A 22,134-nucleotide genomic window follows, 5' to 3' on the forward strand; every position below is an offset into this window, starting at 1 on the left:
CAACTCCTACTAGCCGGCCTGTGTGACCGAGCGGTTCTAGGTGCTTCAGTCTGGAACCGCGCGACCGCTACGGTCGCAGGTTCGAACCCTGCCTCGGGTATGGATGTGTGTGACGTCCTTAGGTTAGTTAGGTTTAAGTAGTTCTAAGTTCTAGGGGACTGATGACCTCAGATGTTAAGTCCCATAGTGCTCAGAGCCAACTCCTATTAAGGTGTTTGTTGGTCTTAGAGTCACCTATCACGAGCTCGATATAGGTGTCCGGAATAGGTCATTTTGATTGTCCCTCCCCATGGTAACTTGCATCCGTATATTGTTGGCATCCAAAGAAACCTACTATGCGTTCTGGGGTTCCAGGGACTGTGTGGTTACAGCGTTTTGAACAGTAATTTCGTAACACTGCTCTCCTCGGATGACAGGATCTTTTTTGTGCTGTGTATAATGTTGCTTTACAATATGCCTGGTGCTTTATTCCTTGACTGCGCTTTTCACGTCGCTCTGGCGAAAGGTTCGCCAGTTCTCGGTTGTGTTGCATGCTTCCTTTGCAGGACAGTTCGTGGTGTTTAGAATTTTGGTAAGTGTTCCAGCATACACAGACGTAAAAAATGTAGCACTAAAAATAATTAATATAGAGTAATGTAATGTCTGGAATACATTTGTCTAGGTAACATATTTAATAAAGATCACAAGTTAGTGTAAGCGCGAGGTACGCTATCGCAAACGTGCAATTCTGGTACATTAATAACTGGTGTAATCGTCAAAACGCAAAATGTTGAATGCAACCATGCAAACGTGCATGCATTGTGTGGTGCAGAAGCCGGATGTCGGTTTGTGGGATGGAATTCGATGCCTGTTGCACTTGGTCAGCCAGTACAGGAATAGTGTATGCTGTTGTTGGATGACGCTAGAGTTGTCGTCCAATCATGCCCCACGTGTGCTCGATTGGCGACGGATCTGGTCGTCGAGTAGACCAAGGCTAAATGTCGACACTCCGTAGAGCATGTTGGGTTACAACAGCAGTATGCGGGCTACTGTTATCCTGTTGGAAAACACCCCCTGGATGTTCATGAAAGGAAAGCACAACAGGTCGAATACCAGATTGACGAACGAGTTTGCAGTCAGAGAGCGTGGTCTAACCGCGAGAGTGCTCCTGCTCTCATATAATATCGCTCCTCAGACCTAACTCCCGAGCAGGTCCAGTGTGCTTAGCACGCACACAGATTGGTTGCAGGCGCTCATCTAGCCTCCTCCTATGCAACACACGGCCATCGCTGGCACTGAGGCAGAACCCGTTTGCAACATGAAACACTAGAGACTTCTACCCCGCCCTCCAATCAGCTCTCGCTTGACACCACTGAAGTCGGAAAAGGCGGTGGTTTGGGGTGAGTGGAATGCACGCTGCAGGGCGTCTGGTGCAGAACTGTCCTTGAAGTAATCATTTGTAACAGTTCCTTGTGTAACTGTGAAGTCAACTGCTTCCAAAATTCCTGCTGCAGATGTAGTACGATGCCATACAGCCATACGCTGAACACGGTGGTCTTCCCTCCTGAACAAGCTGGCTTCAGACAAGGAGGCAGCTGCACCGATCAAGTTCTTGCCCTAACTACCCATACTGAAGCAGGTTTTCAAGGCCATCTGAAATCAACAGCTGTCTTCATCGATCTTACAGCCGCGTATGACACTGTCTGGCGACAGGGACTGATCTACAAGCTACTGCAAATTGTACCAAGTCGAGAAATTGTGGCTGTAATATCCAGCATGCTTAGTGAAAGGCAATTTGAAGTGTTCCTAGGCATCTCTAAAAGCCACAAACGGAAACTAAATAATGGACTACCACAGGGATCTGTTTTAGCCCCATCACTATTCAATTTATACATTAATGATTTACCAACCACAATATCAACTAAATTCATCTATGCTGATGACATCGCACTGGTAGCACAGAGCAGTAATTTCAAAGATGGTGAACGAATTCTTACGGAGGATCTGGAGAAGATGTCAGCTTTCTTCAAGACCTGGAGATTGATCCCAAGCACGTCAAAAACTGAAGTCTCTTGTTTCCATTTAGCGAATCGTGCTGCGAACTACAAACCAAGAGTTCTGCTCAATGGACAAGCTCATCACCAAGCTTTCTCATAAAGTTGCTGCAAGGAACAACATACTACATAAGCTCAGTGGTACAACCTGGGGAAACTCTGCTGACTGTCTGCATTGAACTGGCATCAGTCTTGTGTACTCTGCTGCTGAGTACTGTGCACATGTCTGGTTGGAAAGTGTACATGTGAAGAAGGTAGATACAGAACTTAGCGACACAATACGCTGTATTACTGGTTCCATCAAATCAACCCCATGCCACTGGTTACCTGTACTGAGTCACATCCCTCCACCTCACTTAAGGCGAAAACAAGATCTACTGAGGGAGGCCAAGAAAATATCTGCATCACCCTCTCTACCACTGCACCAGGAATTCTGTCATCCGCCACAGCAACGATTGCGATCAAGAAGACCAGCAAGTGTTACTGCAGGACAACTCATAGCGGATGGTTTTGATCTAAATGAAAGCTGGAAGCGTGAACGGACAACAAAAACATTGGGAACAAGAGCCCATCACCTTGATCCCACAAAGAAGCCAAAAGGTATTGACCTACCGAGGAACCTCTGGTGCCGCCTCAACAGGTTAAGGACTGGACATGGTTGTTGTAGCTACTTCAGGTACAAATGGGGTTGGATCAGTTCACCAATGTGTGAATGTAATCAAGAAGAGCAGACAATTGAACATTTAGTCCAACGCTGTCCACTTCACTCATACCCTGGAATTCCCGACGACTTGTTCGCTCTCACACCCAGCTTAATTAATTGGTTGAAAATCATGGACTTTAAGGTTTAATCTTGCCTTATATCATATGTATATTGTATAAAATCACTTGCCTTCTATCAACCGTATATTGTATAAAATCACCGAACGATTAAATAAATTCAATAAATAGTGCCCCGTGGCCGTCCACAGCCCCATCATCTTGTGAGAGTACATTCTCGTAACCACCACTGCCAGCAATGAGGCACAATGGCTATATACCTACCAAGTCTTGCTGCACTGTCGCAGAAGAAACATCCAGCTTCTCGTAGCTCTATGACACAACCTCTTTCAAACTCAGTGAGGTGTTGATAAAGGAGTCTTTGCCGCCTTAAAGGCGTTCTTGACTATCATATGCTCACCACGTCCAGTGAACACTAGATGTCACGAAACGCGGACCTGCCAGTGTAAAAGGAGATGGGGAGGATTATGTTGTCAGTAGAGAAGTAGTAACTACAGAAAGGGTAGTCCTTGGATGTCACGTGAGTAACAAATCCATCACAGGCATTTTACCCCTTCTAAAGCCGCACAAGTTGACTGTTGGTATGTGATTATGACGTGCAAAAACACGAAGAAACAACCTTACCTAAACCAAGACCTGGCAGACCTCATGTACTGACAGACAGGGACATTTCATTGCATTGTGAAGGATGATTGTAAAAAATTGCATGAAATCAGGGGAATGAATTACTCGTAAGCTAAAAGTGCTAACAGCAGTCCAGCTAGCACAGTTACTGTGTGTAGGGAGCTACAAAGAGTGGGGTACAATGGTCTAGCATCTCGTCATAAGCTACACATTTCTGTAGTCAGCGTTAAACGATATTTGAAGTGATGCAAAGAGTGACACCACTGGGTAGTGGATGACTGGAAACGAGTGATTTGGAGTGCTGAGTGACGCTGTGCTTTGTGGAAATACGATGGAAAGGTTTCGATATGGCGAATGCCTGAGTCCGTTACCTGGTATCACATTTAACTCCATCAGTGAAATACGGTGGGAGTGGTGTTACGGTATGGTGGTGTTGACTGGCGAAGTTGTGACCCATTTATTGCGCTTAAGAAAATGAAAAGTGTGAAAGAATATGATCGTGCCGCGCAGGGTACCCGCGTGGTTTGAGACGCCTTGCCACGGTTCTCGCGGCTCCCCGCATCGGAGGTGCGAGTCCTCCCTCGAGCATGGGTGTGTGTGTTGTCCTTGGAGCAAGTTAGTTTAGTTAGATTAAGTAGTGTGTAAGCACAGGGCCAGCAGTTTGGTCCCGTAGAAACTTACCAAAAAAGGAATATGATCACATTTTACAGCACAGTGTTCTCCATAATAGTAAACGAACGGATCAGATACAATGACTGTATGCATCAGTATAACAATACTCCCTATCACATAGCAGTATCTGAATGGCCAAAGCTGCCCAGAGTCCCGACCAACCCAATAGAATAGCTTTGCGATCAGTCAGAACGCCCACTTTATTGCGCTTAAGTGAACGAAAAGTGTGGAAGAAATGATCGCGCCGCGCAGGGTAGCCGCGTGGTTTGAGGCGCCTTGCCACAGTTCTCGCGGCTCCCCGCTTCCGAGACACCCTAGTGTCTAACATCAGTTCCTTCTCTAGTTTCGGCGCTTGAGGAAGAAAGGGCTGCTATTCCTCAACATATATTCAGACACTTCAATGAAAGAGTCGGCGGCAGAGTTCAAGCCGTCCTAAAGGTGGGAAGTGGACAAGTCCCACATTAATGTCCACTAATGGGAGTCCAAGTACTTTTGATCAGATAGTGTACTGTCCCTTGCAGGTTGTTTATCCTTCCTATAAGCCTCTTTTGTGTGCTTACGTTCTCTAATGAGTCGATAAATTGACTTTTGGAGACGAAATTAGTCAATAATACCATTAAATTTGAGAATATTACTTTCATTCGTTCCCACATTTCATGCATGTCTGTTTCCATTACCTCAGTCCTCAACAGGTAGCACTTTAATTTACATTGACCTCTGCCTCTGAAAACCTTCTGTGACTGTTAATTTATGGTTACGTGGTATGCTGCGTGATAAGAAAACTATACAGAATGAAATTCTTTACTGGTTGCATTTGTAATACGGAGGCTTTGTGTGGTCACTCTAGCCAGCCAACTGGCTGCGACCAGAATCACATAGGAATAATGTAATATGTCCAACTGCGGCCACTTTCGCCAACACGCTGCAAGCGGCCGAGGAGGAGGGAAACGGACACCCTGGGGGAGCCCTCGAGGAGAGGATACCGCCGGCATTCTGCAAGCACACAGTGGCAAGCTGGGCGGACGCCCTCCCCTCGCTCAAGGAGGGACACGCTGCGAAGGGTCTGTCTGACAATGAGAAGCGTGCCGGGAACTGATGGACACCTGCAGCCATTAGGACAGAACGCCAAGAATGTATGCGTGAAAGCATGTGAGTTATTCTGGACCGGCGGCAGTCATTTTACCTGCCTTAGAAGCAGGAAGTGCCGACATTTCCAGCACCACGAACGCCGGCAGATTTTGAAACGGAGACCAAACATGAGTCTGAGGGTTGAGTTATTTGGGGGAAGAGACCAGACAGTGAGGTCATCGGTCTCATCGGATTAGGGAAGGACGGGGAAAGAAGTCGGCCGTGCCCTTTCAAGGGAACCATCCCGGCATTTGCCTGGAGCGATTTAGGGAAATCACGGAAAACCTAAATCAGGAGGCCGGACGCGGGATTAAACCGTCGTCCTCCCGAATGCGAGTCCAGTGTGCTAGCCACTGCGCCACCTCGCTCGGTGTAAACATGTCTGTCCAGGCCTCACACAGAGAGAGTGGTTATAAAGAAGTGTTGTGTAGCTGCTCTCACAACAGCCTCGGAATGCAGGAAAACATTGTAAGAATGTGAAATCGTGAGAGATGTTGATTCACGAGGCACACGCCAGCCCATGCCAGATGGCAAATTTCCACCTCGCACGGATAGACGTGGCTATGAAACAGCGATTTGTCATTGGGGTGCATTGAAAATTTTGTCCGCTAGTGACAATGCCAAAACAAAGAATATTTCGAAGACGAGTTGAGCTGAGAGATGGAGGAGAAGTGTGAGGGGGAGTTGTGGAGACATCGCGGAAGCGAGAGGAATGGGCGCTCTTCCACATATCGCCAACATCCGCCTTCCGACACCGTGGTAGCTTCGGCCACGCAACCGACACTGGTAGACAATGCGGCCTCGCCGCAAAGCCGCGATTGCTGATGAGGGCAGCCGATTCGCGCCGAACTGGCCCTCGCGACACGCCTTACCGACTCAGCACCTGCCGCTGACAGCAGTACACGACGAAAGATAAGGAATAGTTGTGAGACGATTCGTCCCCTTCCTCCTTCCCCTTAATAACTGAGTCGTGTTCGCACCCAGTCAAATTCGCCCTGAGATTTATAATTTTGTTTTGGTTCATGTAAACAACACGAAATTACGTAACTACATTTCTTTCATGGTTTGATCGTATAAGCAACCTTTTACTTTCATACATGAACCCCTTAACTTCGTACCCTTTGTGTTTGATTTCATTTAATTATTGATATTAATTAGTTGCTGGCTCCTAACGTGCGGCAATCTCATCAGTCATCTGCTCATCATTTCATGTTCGACAGCAAAGAGAAAAAATTCACAGTTCACTACAATAAGCTAGCCTTTCTGCATGAAATTTATCCCATGTAGCGATTAGATCCAAAACTGTTGCTATGACAGACGGCTCTTCACAATAATTGAAATTGGGCGTCTCATCTTTGGGGTTTAGAAGGAAATCTTATTTCCAGATGATAACAGGGGTTTTAAAATAATCGAAAAACGAAATAACTTCTCGACTATATAATTCACAGCTATCCACTTTGGTTCTCGTTCCTGTGGCTGCATAAATGCTTCAAATGTGCCCATGGCGCAGTGCAACTAATTTAATCTGAAAGGCTGTGAGACTGATATGTGTGTTTGGATTGCTCAGACTATCTGATTTAGGTTTCTCCGTACGTAATTTGATATTGTCTTTCCATCTGAATGTATTACCTCGATTATTACCTGTGTTGTCTGTTCTTTCTGCGCTCCGCTGTCCCTGTCCACGATCAGTCCGCTGTTTCTCCTCGTGCTACTTCTAGTTCTGACCTGTGTCCTTCTGCTGCCCTCGCTTCAATTCCCATACTGTTCTTCTGAGTTTCCTTTTTTGATGTCGACCCTTTCGAACTCCCCAAAGGCTCTTCTTTGTTTTTCCATTATTATCCTGCGTTTCCGAGTAGTTTGTCAGTATTTTCTGATTTACTTTCCATTTGCCGACTCGTCTTTATTATTGTGGCTTATTACTCATCCCCGTTTCTTTCTCACTAATCGCTCGTTTGATTCGGTGACTTCTGATTCTCTAACCATTCTTTTTTACTGTTGACCTGCTAGCTGTGTTGCGATTGCGATGATGTTTCTTTTCTTGGTTTGCTGCCAAGCTGGGAAACAGGATCTGGTTCGGAATCCTACTAGACCATGGTGACGCCCGCGACACACGGCGCATCGCTTTGTGGGAGTGACCATTCGTTTCCGTTTACTTCCTGGTTACTGCTAATGTCGATACGAGCCGCGACTGAGGGCAAGCCGCTTTACGATGCTCCGTTGCTCCACATGCCGCGCACGTTTTCGGTTGCGTTTCATAAATCAACAGCGCTCTTAAACCTTGATCTTGTAGATCAACTACGATAATTCTCACATCCTTGAAATATCTCGTGTCTCTCCAATTTTCCCGTCGTGCCAGATGGATTGTCCCAAATTCTGCCAAAGCTCTCTTAATAGAGTCATTGGAATTATTGAAAGGAAAATTATCGGCATTTAGTGCTTTCGTTCACAGTCTGGCATGGGCAGCAGTAAACTTTTAAGATTTCGTCATAGCGGGACGTGAAATCTACTTCCTCACTTCAAATGGTTCAAATGGCTCTGAGCACTGTGGGACTTAACATCTGAGGTCATCAGTCCCCTAGAACTTAGAACTAAAACCTAACTAACCGAAGGACATCACACACATCCACGCCCGAGGCAAGACTCGAACCTGCGACCGCAGCGGCCGCGCGGTTCCAGACTGAAGCGCCTAGAACCGCTCGGCCACACCGGCCGGCTCCTCACTTCACTCCTGTATGATTCTCTCTCAAGTTACGATGTTTCTTACTTTCACACACAAAGAGTTTTATACAAAATTATATTGTAAAGCTCCACGTCCTTCTCCGTAGAAGTATCTTCTCACACAAAAAATGAATAGATTTTCAGAATTATTGCTCTAGTTTGGGGGTATGGAAAACCAAAATTGATGGTATTACACACGACATTCTGATGCGTACGGAAGTCCTTCTTACAATGTTCTTATCCGAACACTCAGCCGACACTGTGTACACAGCTGAACCAAGCTGCGGCACCTGCGAAGGCTGGGGCCTAACTGGGCTACGGCGGCGGCTATGAAATGACGAGGCCGGATTCACAGGTTCATTTTTCAGGTCATCCTACTTGACTATTACTGGGTACCGGTAATGGAAACACGCGTACTGTCACAAATAGAAGCTGTTGCACTTGTAACGAATCGATAAAATGGTTTCAAACTCGTAGGGTAGGTGTCACATCAGAAGATATTCGAATGATTCCATAACAATGTTTGTGCCTCAAATTACAAGTTAAAGAAGGGCGTACTCTTCACTTACATCCACATCTACGCCAGACACTGAAAACCGGTATGAACTACACTGCAGAGGGTACTTTCCAATATGCCAGTACGATACATTAGGGTTCACACCGTGTATGGAGTGCGGGAAGAATGACTACTTGGATGCCTCTGAGCTACCGTAAAAGGTCTAATCCAGTCTTTGCGGTCCCTACGGGAGCCATACTTAGGGGGCTATAGTATCTTCCTAGACTCCTCACATAATACTGCTCCTTGAAACTTTGTAAGTGGACTTCCCCGAAATACATTACTGGCCATTAAAATTTCTACACCACGAAGATGACTATATTAGCTACAGACGCGAAATTTGTCCGACAGAAAGAAGATGCTCTGATATGCAAATGATTAGCTTTTCAGAGCATTCACACAAGGTTGGCGCCGGTGGCGACACCTACAATGTGCTGACATGAGGAAAGTTTCCAACCGATTTCTCATACACAAACAGCAGTTGACCGGCGTTGCCTGGTGAAACGTTGTTGTGATGCCTCGTGTAAGGAGGAGAAATGCGTACCATCACGTTTCCGACTCTGATAAACGTCGGATTATAGCCTATCGAGATTGCGGTTTATCGTATCGCGACATTGCTGCTCGCGTTTGTCGAGATCCAATAACTGTTAGCAGAAAACGGAATCGGTGGGTTCAGGAGGGTAATACGGAACGCCGTACTGGTTCCCAACGGCCTCGATCACTAGCAGCCGAGGTGACAGGCATCCTATCCGCATGGGTGTAACGGATCGTGCAGCCACGTCTCGATCCCTGAGTCAACAGATGGGGACGTTTGCAAGACAACAACCATCTGCACGAACACTTCGACGACGTTTGCAGCAGCATGGACTAACAGCTCGGAGACAGTGGCTGCGGTTACCCTTGAGGCTGCATCACAACAGGAGCGCCTGCGATGGTGTACTCGACGACGAACTTGGGTGCACGAATGGCATAACGTCATTTTTTCGGATGAATCCGGGTTCCGTTTACAGCATCATGATGGTCGCATCTGTGTTTGGCAACATCGCGGTGAACGCACATTGGGAAGCGCGTATTCGTCATCGCCATACTGGCGTATCACCTGGCGTGCTGGTATGGGGTGCCATTGGTTACACGTCTCGGTCACCTCTTGTTCGCATTGACGGCACTTTGAACAGTGGACATTACATTTCAGATGTGTTACGACCCGTGGCTCTACCCTTCATTCGATCCCTGCGAAACCCCACATTTCGGCAGGATAATGCACGACCGCACGTTGCAGCTCCTGTACGGGCCTTTCTGGATACTGAAAATGTTCGACTGCTGCCCTGGCCAGCACATTCTCCAGATCTCTCACCAATTGAAAACGTCTGATCAATGGTGGCCGAGCAACTGGCTCATCACAATACACCAGTCACTACTCTTGATGAACTGTGGTATCGTGTTGAAGCTACATGGGCAGCTGTAGCTGTACACGCCATCCAACCTCTGTTTGGCGCAATTCCGAGGCGTATCAAGGCCATTATTACGGCCGGAGGTAGTTGTTCTGGGTACTGATTTTTCAGGATCTATGTACCCAAATTGTGTGAAAATGTAATCACATTTCAGTTCTGGTATAATATATTTGTCCAATGAATACCCGTTTATCATCTGCATTTCTTCTTGGTGTAGCAATTTTAATGGCCAGTAGTGTAGTTGCCGTCGTCCTTCAAACGCCTGCGAATTCAGGCTTTTCAGCTTTCTGTATCGTCCTCCCGGGAGTCAAACATACCTGCGACCATTCGTGCTGCCCTCCTTTGTATCCTGCAGCGACTTATGATAGTCTGCTCTCCTTTAAAGTCGATCAGTATAACACGCACAACAAATGGATGTGTCAAGCGTTAGGTGGGCGCCGCATGTACGCATGAGTTTGTTTTTGTGACTCAGAAGAAAGCTATAGGTGAACACTAAGGTGGTTCTAATATGACACTTTTAAAAGAAATTCATAATTACTCTTGAGTTACTCCCAGTTTTGTTCCTTTCTGTATAAAAACAAAACTGTGGTAAACGTAGATTCAGTAGGATAGTGGGAGTCTCCAGGCCTACAACATGGGAACATCCGGTAACAAAAGAAACCATCAATTCCGCAATAATTACTACTGCATGTTAAATTCATTCATTATCTAATCTAGCGACGTTGTTTACATCAAATTCCTTAACATCCTTAGTCTCATTTCGTAGACGTATTTGTCGGGTGAACTGACGGGTCTATGACGTCAAGGTATACAGGAAGATGGAAGAAAGAGCCGATCCCTTCCTTTTTGCGACCCAAACCTTCACCACTTCAGTTGTTTTTCACTTTCGAGAGAACATAAACATCGTTACAAGAACAATATCTTCGTCTTTAGTTCGTTTATGATAGATAATTTATTGGATCGGGTGTTGCTCCCATGAAATAAGTGGAAATAAACTGCCATGTATGAAACATACGTTAATCTCTTACTAGTCTAGAAACTCCTTAGTAGCATCTTTCTTGGCCTTTTGGTCAGAAAGTTAATTTTCCGGTAGCCATACATATATTAATAGGTCATGGATTTGTGATAATAGGGCGTTCCGAGGACATGATGTCATGAGGAAGACAGCAGCATGAGACAGTATCTGGTTTATCACATCTATTGGCAATATGTAATTAAAACGTACGGAGTTTTTATACCAAACAGAATTTACTTATAAATACTTTTCTTACCAAATGCACACTAGGAACATCTTCGTCCACTGGAGAAATTCTCTTGATATGTTTGATCTTAATTGGTATCTTCCATAAATCCTTAGGTATTCAAATTTAAAAACAGTACGAAGAGAGTGTATCATAGACAATCAGACCTGAATTATCATAATCGTACCAATGTGTGAAGTCAGTCAACAGACCGAACAAAGACACAGCTCTACTGTAAAATCATAGTTCACGTCTACTTCTGCAGCTACATCATGTCAATGATTGTTTCTAACTGTGCATCCTAATGCAGGAAAAATTCAGAAAACATCATGCCAAAAGGAAGGTTACGATAAATTTAGGGCTGATGAGTTTCGCGGCGCTAATCCCATCTGATATGCAATCGCGTGAGTGACTAGCATAAACTATAGACACGTATTTACGGGGTAACCTGCCGGTACAGGAACTCTCGTAAATGGCGTAAGAAATTGTCCGATGAAGCATTGTCGTAGTAGTCAACAAAGACCTAGCCAGGTAAAAGAAACAATAAATACATACAGAAAGTGTAAACTGAACTTAATGAGAACTATTCTCGCCATTAAATTCAATAAGCAGTGTGTACCAGAAAATGCTACTCCCAAATATGTTAAAGTTGTAATCAAAGACCAAAGTAACTTAGCACCAGAAGCCAAAAGCAAGTGTGATATAACATGGGTAAAAAATGAAATAGATCTAATCGTAAACAAAAAGACTTAGTCAACAAACAAAAAGACACACTTAGATTTAAGCAAGTATCTCATGCTACACCATTTGTAAAATTAATATAAGTAGTTCAACAATATGTAGATGAAGAATTGCTATAAATCCCAACCAAACAAAGGAAAAAGCTCTCTGTTCTGATATTTAAAAAATCCACCACTCTTAGTCTGTCTCACCGGTTGAACGACATAAATTCTCTGACAGGGCAGTGAACACAATAAGCATTACATTCAACAACATAGAACTAAATTTACTAAGTAAAAATCTTAAACACAATATTGCCTCCAAAATTGATGAAAAAATTATTACAGATCTATTACTAAAATAGCCTGTGTATCACCAAAATTAGGACAAAATGAACAAAACGCTCTGGCCCATGAAGCAAATAAAATAATAAAGAAAAACGGAAAAACAAGAAAACTTCACAGAAACACCCATAAGGAAGCTACAACACTGAAGCAAATCAATTAAAAACTGATCCCACCCCCCAAATACTAATTTAAAAGAAAAGCCTGTTAAAGAACTGCAACTTCCTCCTAACATCCAATGAAGTCAAATACTGCATAGTAATAAACCCTACGGCTCTAAAGCTCTGATCACAGCCGTAAAATCGTAAACAAAGCCACCCAATACACACAATAATTGATTCAACAAACAGACCTGTGTATAAATTAACTAAGAACCTTAACGAAATTCTCATTAAATCCAACACATTTACAGCCAAATGCTCCATAAGGAAAAGCTATGAACTGACTGACAATATCAGAGATATCACCATACCCAGTACAGCGAAGTTTACATTCCTTGACACAGGTACCTTCTACACCAACGTACCCAAATAGAAATAGTCTGAATAATCTGAGGTAACTTATTGCATCACAAAAAGTTAGGCAGTGTATAAATCAATGAACTAATGGATTTGCTTGAATTGGTGCTGTCTCACAATTACTTTTATTTTAATAACAAAACCTATATTCAAAATGTTTTAGTAGTGGGCAGTAACTTAGCTGGCCTACTAGGTGATATCTATATTAATGCTCTAGAAACCCATTCTTTAAAGCAAACAAAATAGAAAATCACAAAATCATTCATTATAAACGTTATGTTGATATCCTTTGATACTAGAAAATGGGACAACGACTGAAACAGGAAGCTTGGCTGAGAAAAATATAGCTACATCCCAAAGCACATTTTACAGTTGAGCATCAAACACAACATGGAATTAATGTTTGGCTTAAGCATAGCCTATCACAACAACAAACATAAATTCCATATTTATAGGAAACCCACCACATGTTACATCATGCACCCAGATCAACACAAATTGGCATTTTTTAAATCAGCAGTCAACTGTATAAACAAAATTCATGATGAACCTGATCTAAAAACGAAAGAACCAAACATTTTAGAAACAAAGGCCTGCAACAATGGTTATCACCCAGTTGTAGTTGGAAAATTAGGTGAAAAAATAAGAATCAACCAAACAGCATCAACAACACAGTCCTCAATAGCAGAAGAAACTAAATGAACGCCATGCCTTTCCCTAGTAACATCTCATATCAACTTGCAAAACTAAAAGTGTTCAAACATAAAAAGTCAAATAAGTTGCCACACAAGCAGCAGACTATAAACAAAATAGTTCGCAGCAGTAAACAGTCAACCAATCTTTTTACAAATCTGACATGTATTAATTAACCTGTGGCAGCTGCCCGAGATACTACATAGGTCAAACAGGAAGAAACTTTGCAATGTGGTGCAAAGGGCAAACCGACGCATTCTGCTTAAAATATTGATATAAATCAAGGTTTTTCAGCCCACCTAGCACAAAACAGTCATTCAGTCACATACATCAAAAGAAACCCACATATTCCACACAATGTAGACAAAGGAATGAAAATCGATCTCCTGAAACAATTACATATTTTCATAACAGTAAACCACCCACACCATTTTAATCGAACAAACTGAATTAGAAAACGACAAATTTTTTTCAAAATTTCAGGGAATCTTTAAATATGAAAAACTAAACAACCCAGGAGAAAAAAGACCTCTCTCTCTCTCACACACACACACACCGTTCCACATTGGCACACTTAGTCATCACTCTCTCTCCTCTTCTAACGCACAACACACAAATATATACAAAAATCTCACGCAGAGCACAGGTGTTTATTTCGTAAGTAATGATCAATATTTATTAAACACTGTGAAGTGGATACACAGAGGAACAACCACAGACCAGGCAGGCTTCGTGCACTGACGGACAGGGACCGCTGAGCACTGCGCAAGAACGTTTCAAAAATTCTCGTGAAATCGGTGGAAGAAATCACCCATGAGTTTACAAATGCTAACAGACTCCAGGTAGCACAACGACTGTGCGTATTGAGCTAAAAAGAATGGGATGAAATGATGGAGCAGCTCCTCGAAAGTCACACATCCATGCAATCAACGCTAAGCGACTCTTGAGGTGTGGAACGAACGGTGCCAATGGACATTGAATGGATGGAAACGAGTAATTCGGTGTGCTAGATCACGCCATACAATGGAAGTGTTTGGGTTTGGTGAATTCCTGTAAAACGTTAGCTGCCTTCATGTATAGTGCCTTCATATATAGTGAAGTACAGAGGTGTGGCATTACAGAAAGGAGATGTTTTTGGTGGTTAGGGTTTAATTCCCTTACTACGCTTAAGAAAATGTCAAATAAGGAAGATTGTGATCACACTTTACAGCGTTGTGTACTGCGTACAGTAGAGGAACAGTTCGAAGACGATGGTTGATCGTATCAATGTGAGAATATGGCCCGTCATATAGCAGCACTTGTGAGATAACGATTTGTGGACAACTACTTTCCTTAAATGTACTGGCCTGCCTAAATTCCCGACCCGAACCCAATGGGACACCATTGGTGTGAGTTGGAATGTCGACTTCGCTCTAGACACCAGTGTCCAACACCAGTTGTCTAGTGAAGTCTCTTGAGGGAGAGTTCACTGTCATTCGGCCACACATCCAGTACTGAATGTCTTCCAGCAGTGTACAAGCCGTCATAAAGGGTCGCCACACCTCATATTAATATTCACTAACGGGTGTCCGGATACCTCCGATCAGATTGTGTGCGAATGTGTTTAACCACCGCCACAACTGCAAAACACTACTGCCCATTAAACTGCTACACCAAGAAGAAATCCAGATGATAAACGGGTATTAATTGGTCAAATATATTATACTAGAACTGACATGTGATTACATTTTCACGCAATTTGGGTGCATAGATCCTGAGAAATCAGTACCCAGAGCAACCACCTCTGGCCTTAATAACGGCATTGATACGCCTGGGCATTGAGTCAAACAGAGCTTGGATGCCGTGTACAGGTACAGCGGCCCATGCAGCTTAACAAGATACCACAGTTCATCAAGAGTAGTGACTGGCGTATTGTAACGAGCCAGTTGCTCGGCCACCATTGACCAGACGTTTTCAATTGGTGAGAGATCTGGAGAATGTGCTGGCCAGGGCAGCAGTCGAACATTTTCTGTATCCAGAAAGGCCCGCGAGGACCTGCAACATGGGGTCGTGCATTATCCTGCTGAAATGTAGGGTTTCGCAGGGATCGAAATGTAACGTACACTGTTCAAACTGCCTTCAATGCGAACAAGAGGTGACCGAGACGTGTAACCAATGGCACCCCATACCATCAAGCCGGGTGATACGCCAGTATGGCGATGACAAATACACGCTTCCAATGTGCATTCACCGCGATGTCGCCAAACACGGGTGCGACCATCGTGATGCTGTAAACAGAACCTGGATTCATGCGAAAAAATGACGTTTTGCAATTCGTGCACCCAGATTCGTCGTTGAGTACGCCATTGCAGGCGCTCCTGTCTGTGATGCAGCGTCAAGGGTAACCGCAGCCATGGTCTCCGAGCTGATAGTCCATGCTGCTGCAAACGTTGTCGAACTTTTCGTGCAGATGGTTGTTGTCTTGCAAAGGCCTCCATCTGTTGACTCAGGGATTGAGAAGTGGCTGCACGATCTGTTACAGCCATGCGGATAAGATGCCTGTCATCTCGACTGCTGCTGCTACGAGGCCGTTGGGATCCAGCACGACGTTCCGTGTTACCCTCCTGAACCCACCGATTCCATATCCTGCTATCAGTCATTGGATCTCGACCAACGCGAGCAGCAATGTCGCGGTACCATAAACCGCAGTCTCGATAGGCTACAATCCGACCTTTATCAAAGTCGGAAACGTGATGGTACGCATTTCTCCTCCTTACACGAGGCATCACAACAACGTTTCACCAGGTAACGCCGGTGAACTGCTATTTGTATATGAGAAATCGGTTGGAAACTTTCCTCATATCAGCACGTTGTAGGTGTCGCCACCGGCACCAGCCTTGTGTGAATGCTCTGAGAAGCTAATCATTTGCATATCACAGCATCATCTTCCCGACGGTTAAATTTCGCGTCTGTAGCTAGTCATCTTCGTGGCGTAGCAATTTTAATGGCCAGTAGTGTATAAATCTTTTTCAGCTGTTACACAGCGCCATTCTTCAGAATTTCTTCAGCTCAAATGTTAGATCTCAGGTCTCGATCCTTAACCGAGAACACGCAACTTGAATGTCTATAACAATGTTTGAAGATTGACGTGTGTAACAGCCGACAAGCTGATACGTCACTTCGATAGGAGGGGAAGGCCCGTACTGTGCGGAGCTGCCATTTGGCTGGCGGGTATTTGCAGGCCTACCTGATTCTTGTGCTCCTGCTGCACCCAGTAGAGGGTCGCGTTGGGGAACCTTTGTACCTCGGCCAGCACGCGGTCGTACGGGAAGGGGCACAACTGCTCGATGCGCGCGAGGGCGATGGCGTCAGTCAGTCCTTGAAACTTGCGCTCTTCGCTGTGAATAACAAGAAAGACATGGATGCAGTGAGTTGGACCGCTGTTAAGAGTCTTCAGATGAAATACAACTATCATATTTGCTGGAGAGTCATTTCTTGTAATGTGCATTCGAGGATCGTTTTTATCTCCCACAGGCACTGTGATAATCGTGCAATCACTCTACGAGTGATACTAATAAAGTGTCAGTTATCACTTCGAAAAAATGTCCGCAGCTCCTCGTCTAGTGGCTAGCGTTGCTGCCTCTGGATCACGGGGTCCCAGGTTCGATTCCCGGCTGGGTTGGGGATTTTCTCTGCCCGGGGACTGAGTGCTTGTGTCGTTCTCATCATTTCACCATCACATCATCATCATTCGTGACAGTGGCTACGTTGTATTATGAAAAAATTGGATTGTGTAAAAACTGGGACTCTGTACGGGCGCTGATGATCGCGCAATTGAGCGCCCAATGAACCAAACATCATCATCACACTTCGTAAAACTAAAGTCATTTACTCAATTTTTTGTTTGTTTGCGGGTACGTATCTGCAACTCTGAAAACACTGGAATTCCCGAGCCACAATACATTAGTATGCCGCTATAAAAGCCCAGCCCGTTGATGAAATGGAGTCTCGTCTGATAATTTGGTTTTTTGCATTTGAAGGAAAACAATCTTGCAGTAACATATGTTGAGTTGGTGCTACAGTAAGCCCATGCAATATTATCTCTCCCCACACCGTAATATTTGGACCACCAAAACGATCATGTGCGACAATTCTGGAAGTATCCTCGTATTGCGAGAGCAGGTCTTCCAGTAGCGTTATGAAACGTCCCCTTTGAAAAATTTATATTTTACTGTGCTGGAAAACCTCTACGTTATTTGATTTTCAAAAAGCTGAGCATAACTGAACGTACTCAGACATTTTGCTCTTTGCTTATTCTGATCAACACTAAACTGACCCACACTATTTTTAGCGCAACGCAGTCTGACTTTCGATAATCCCTACAAAAGAATGGCCCTGACTAACAATAACCTATACCTTTCATGAATCACTTACCTCACAAAAACCTTCGTTACACGAACTACTGCAATACAGCGAGCGGCAATACTGCCAGCTAAATAAAAGATTCTAACTGCTGAAGGCACTAACTACTGATAGGCATACTTAGCAAATGAAAGATTTTGATAGAGAACAAACAATGTATTTACCTTAATAATATTCAAAAGTCATCATATATATATCAGTTCATGATATACAGTATTACAAATTTACTCGTTCTGATGGACACACGTCCAGATCATCCGCTATCAAAATTCTGTCATCTCTCTCCCCACATCCACCTCTGCTGGCGTCTCACCTCCAACTGCGCAACGCTACAATAGAAAATATTTCCAACAATGCAAACCAGCCACAGACTGCACACAGTACAGTCAGTGATTTTCATATAGAGCGCTACGTGGCGTTACCAACATAAAAACCTAAACAGCCTCCTTACAGCGTGAGCTTCGCCATTCAGAAGGATCACGTCGGTGTATTCTGCAAACGTGTACTCAACCATGTTGCTCTAACATTCACAGGCCCGTGAATGAGGCTCGAACTAGGTCAGAGAGGTAAGACAGGCGTCAAATGACATCAGCCGATCCGACGTAACCCCCCCCCCCCCCCTCCCCGCACTATAGCTACCCTCCTGCATACCTATCTAGCAAACACGTTTTCAAACGGCTGTAGCACGGAAACGGTACGTTTCCGGACATGAGTTCCTATTCAGAATCTTATGTACTCACTTCCCTCTACATCCCTTGAAATTTTTAACGGGAATGTCCGAACACCCTGTATAATCACGTGCTCACTCAAATTATTTCGTCAAATTAGGTAGGAGAACTGAGAGAACTGGATAATATGCTGGAAAGCTACAGTCTGACTGTAAACTGAAAAGCAAGCAGACCTTGTGGTCGCATTCTCCGAAGAACACTAAAGCTGCCGTACAGAATGACTAAGAATCAGTTTAGCCTCCAGCAGTACAGAACAGGGGGCGGAGACTTTTGTAAAATTCGTCCATATGCTTTCTTTCGTTAGCACTATTAGTAACTCATATCTGTAAATGTAGTGTTAACGAACTTGGTGGAAAATAAACACCCCTCTGGGCGTGTCTGTGCACTGTGTTGCCAGGGAATCACAAGGTGACCTATGGAAGGGCAGGTATAACTTTATGGGACACCATATAGTGGTATTTTGTGACGTAGTGGATTGGAAGCAGTGGAGACTCGCCTACTCATTCGTAGACCTACAAAGGAGGCAAGTGCGTGACTGCACTCGGCGACCTTCCGTCCCCCACGTGTCAACGCCACACTGCCCTTCCCCTTCGTCCCGTCACACTCCATGAACACAGTTCATCCCTTAATACAGTTCTGCTTCACTTAGATGTTGTCTGCACATCCAATATTTATTCTTAACCCACTTCATTTCATAATAAACATTAATTTTATAACCATCAAAACACCATTTTTAATAATCTGGGTTTTTTCCATCCCCTTCAACGCGGATACGATTAGTTGTAGAGAAAAAATTATTAGGACTTTGTACTGAGAATTTAGTGTCGTTTAATTTTGTACTGGGAAACATTTTCGTTACAAGCCGGGGTTCTCGAGGCACGGAGAAAAGTCATAAGAAAATGACTTTCGAAGACACACTCACACCCACGTACACTCCCCATCACGCAGAATTCTTAGTAAGTCATTAATGCACTCCCCCTACCACTGTACAAAAATTTGATACTACACGAATTTTTTCCCTGTTCGACCTCGTTGACTGGGCTATTAGTAGCACTCCTACTGAATCTCTCGTAACTCTCATCTGCCAATAGTCTTACATGTGCAAATGATTTAGTTAACCGCGGATTCTGTACCTTTTATACTGCAGTGTATTTTACAATTTTTAAATTGATCTATAACTAATGTTCTTTTGAAATTGTATCGTTGTGTAAGTACGAAGAGTGACTAACGAACTATCTTACCATAGGTCGTAATAAACTCTTCCCATGCAGAACAGCAGCTTGCTGATCAGTGCTGCTTGCTCCTTGCTGCAGTCTCGTTCAGGTAGAAGCCGCTGAAACTGCGTATCTGCAAAGACGTTAACAGTACAAAGATTATAAATGAAAAAGTTAAAACTCCCATATAAAAACGAAGACAGAAGACATCATATGGACACGATTATAATCGGTAGTAAAATGACTTCAGGAAGATAAGCAACGTTTTCGGAAATTAAGGACAAAAACATACTTTGGTCAAATCCGCACAGCAATAAGTTTTCCTTGCCGTATTCTATCGTTCTCGAAAACAGATTATATTTAAACTGAAAACAAAAAAGTAAAATATGACAATATTCTGCTTCTGATTTGAAATGACCAGGATTTGACACATGGTGAGATGTTTTCCTGCGTTGTGGTGGTGCCTTCGCCTGTGTGACTGGGTCAGTGTCCATCCCAGTTTCCTGTTTTGGATACTGTTTTTTACGCAGGTTTAAGAGTATATTGAGGAATTCTGACTTAGCTTTCACACCGAAAACAACCAGGCATGAATGTAAGTCACTTGTGGTGCCAAAAACTTTTCCATTTTCTATTCTAAGGCTGGTGCTCACTTGTACTACGAAACTCCATAATTTGCTTTCAAGACGAACTATAGCCTAGTCTCCTTATTGAGAACGACACATTAGAAGTGCTGATCAAATCCGTTACACAATGCACATGTCTATGAATAAAGATGGCTTCGGATTAAGAATACACATGTATCAGCACTGAATTGTGGGCACTTACCTGCGTTTTCCGAATGTTTTTCATTCGGCAGCACTTCGTCGCGGCGTTGTTGTAATGTGTTAAAACATGTGTGGTGTGGATTGCTGCGTCGAGGCCTTTCCTGCGTTCATTTTCAGTATGATAGATGTGTGAATACTGCCGAATTATTAGTTTAATAAGTCAAGAATGCAAAATACTAATACGACTCATTTGCAGAAGAATGGAAAGCCTGACAGAAGGCGAGGTCGGGGAAGATGAGTTTGGGCTGCGGGTAAATGTAAGAATCTTCGCGGCAATACTGATCCTGAGGGTTAACCTTGGACGACAGACTGAAGAAAGGCAAACCGACATTTATAGCACTTGGAGACTTATAGAAAGCTTTTCATTTGGAGTTTGTACGTAAACCACGCCTTGGATATAAAAGTCGAAGGAATTGATAGGGGGCAGTAGTTAAGAAGAGCATACGAGTGTATATTCTGGAATTATTTTTACAAGGAGCAAAAGGTTATACGCTATGCAACTTATACAGAAACCAGACGGCTATTATAAGAATCGAAGGGGATGAAAGGGAAGCAGTGGCTGAGAAGAGAGTGAGACAGGGGTGTAGATCATCCCCCATGTTGTTCAGTCTGCACACTAAGAAGTAAAGGAAACCAAACAGAAATTTAGAAACGGGAGTTCACGGAGAAGAAATAAGAACTCTTACGGTTTTCTCATACACTGTTTTCTGTCAGAAACAACAAAAGACCTGTAAGATCAGTTCAGTGAAACAAATAGTCTCTTAAAAAGAGATTATAAGATGAAAATCGACAACAGTATAAGAGGGACAATGGAATACGGTCGACTTTTTTTTTTTTACATGGGGAAGCCACAGCCACTTTGGGATTGCCCACGCCACCCTGGAAGGCGGTTCCGGGTGTTCTGTTGGCGTCACGATGGCGGAAACAGCAGGACAGGAAGTTCTGGGCCCGCCCTGACGCTTTCCATTGCTATCACGCCGACTCGTGCAAAGTCTGGGCGCCCAAGCGGAAACGGAGCACGACCCACCATGGACACCGCGAAGGCCGGCTATACGAAGCTCTTACAGTGGGGCAACCTAGGCAGCCTATAAAATTCTTCCATTTATACTCAACAAGCACAGCGGCAGCCACAGGAGAGCACCTGCCTCCCCCGCCCCTCCCTCCCGCAGCCTTGTTCCTAGACAATTTGTAACCTTCCTCACTACACATACAAACGCATAATTTCAGTATCAATTTGAAGGGAGTGAGAACATACCATGGATACTGGCAAACAGATTAGTAGCAAGTGCACCCAGTATCATTTGTCGTGAAATCTCAAAACTATTTCGCCTCAAATAGTTGTTCTCCTTGTAACTGGAAACTTACACTAATGGCCATTAAAATTGCTACACCACGAAGATGACGTCCTACAGGCGCGAAATTTAACCGACAAGATGAAGATGCTGTGATATGCAAATGATTAGCTTTTCAGAGCATTCACACAAGGCTG

At 44.0% G+C, this 22,134-nt stretch overlaps 1 protein-coding gene across 1 annotated transcript in view; it reads right to left on the bottom strand.

Annotated features, from left to right (window-relative positions):
- LOC126470087 (2-oxoglutarate dehydrogenase complex component E1-like) overlaps positions 1 to 22,134 on the bottom strand; it is a 165,207-nt gene that overhangs the window by 2,247 nt on the left and 140,826 nt on the right. The window contains exons 14-15 of the mRNA XM_050097661.1: positions 19,849 to 19,954; positions 16,705 to 16,855 (exon numbers count right to left, since the gene is read on the bottom strand). Coding sequence (XP_049953618.1) covers positions 16,705 to 16,855; positions 19,849 to 19,954 — 257 coding nt within the window. The remainder of the gene's footprint in view (positions 1 to 16,704; positions 16,856 to 19,848; positions 19,955 to 22,134) is intronic.

The sequence above is a fragment of the Schistocerca serialis genome, chromosome 1 (assembly GCF_023864345.2).
Source record: "Schistocerca serialis cubense isolate TAMUIC-IGC-003099 chromosome 1, iqSchSeri2.2, whole genome shotgun sequence".
Lineage (NCBI taxonomy): Eukaryota > Metazoa > Arthropoda > Insecta > Orthoptera > Acrididae > Schistocerca > Schistocerca serialis.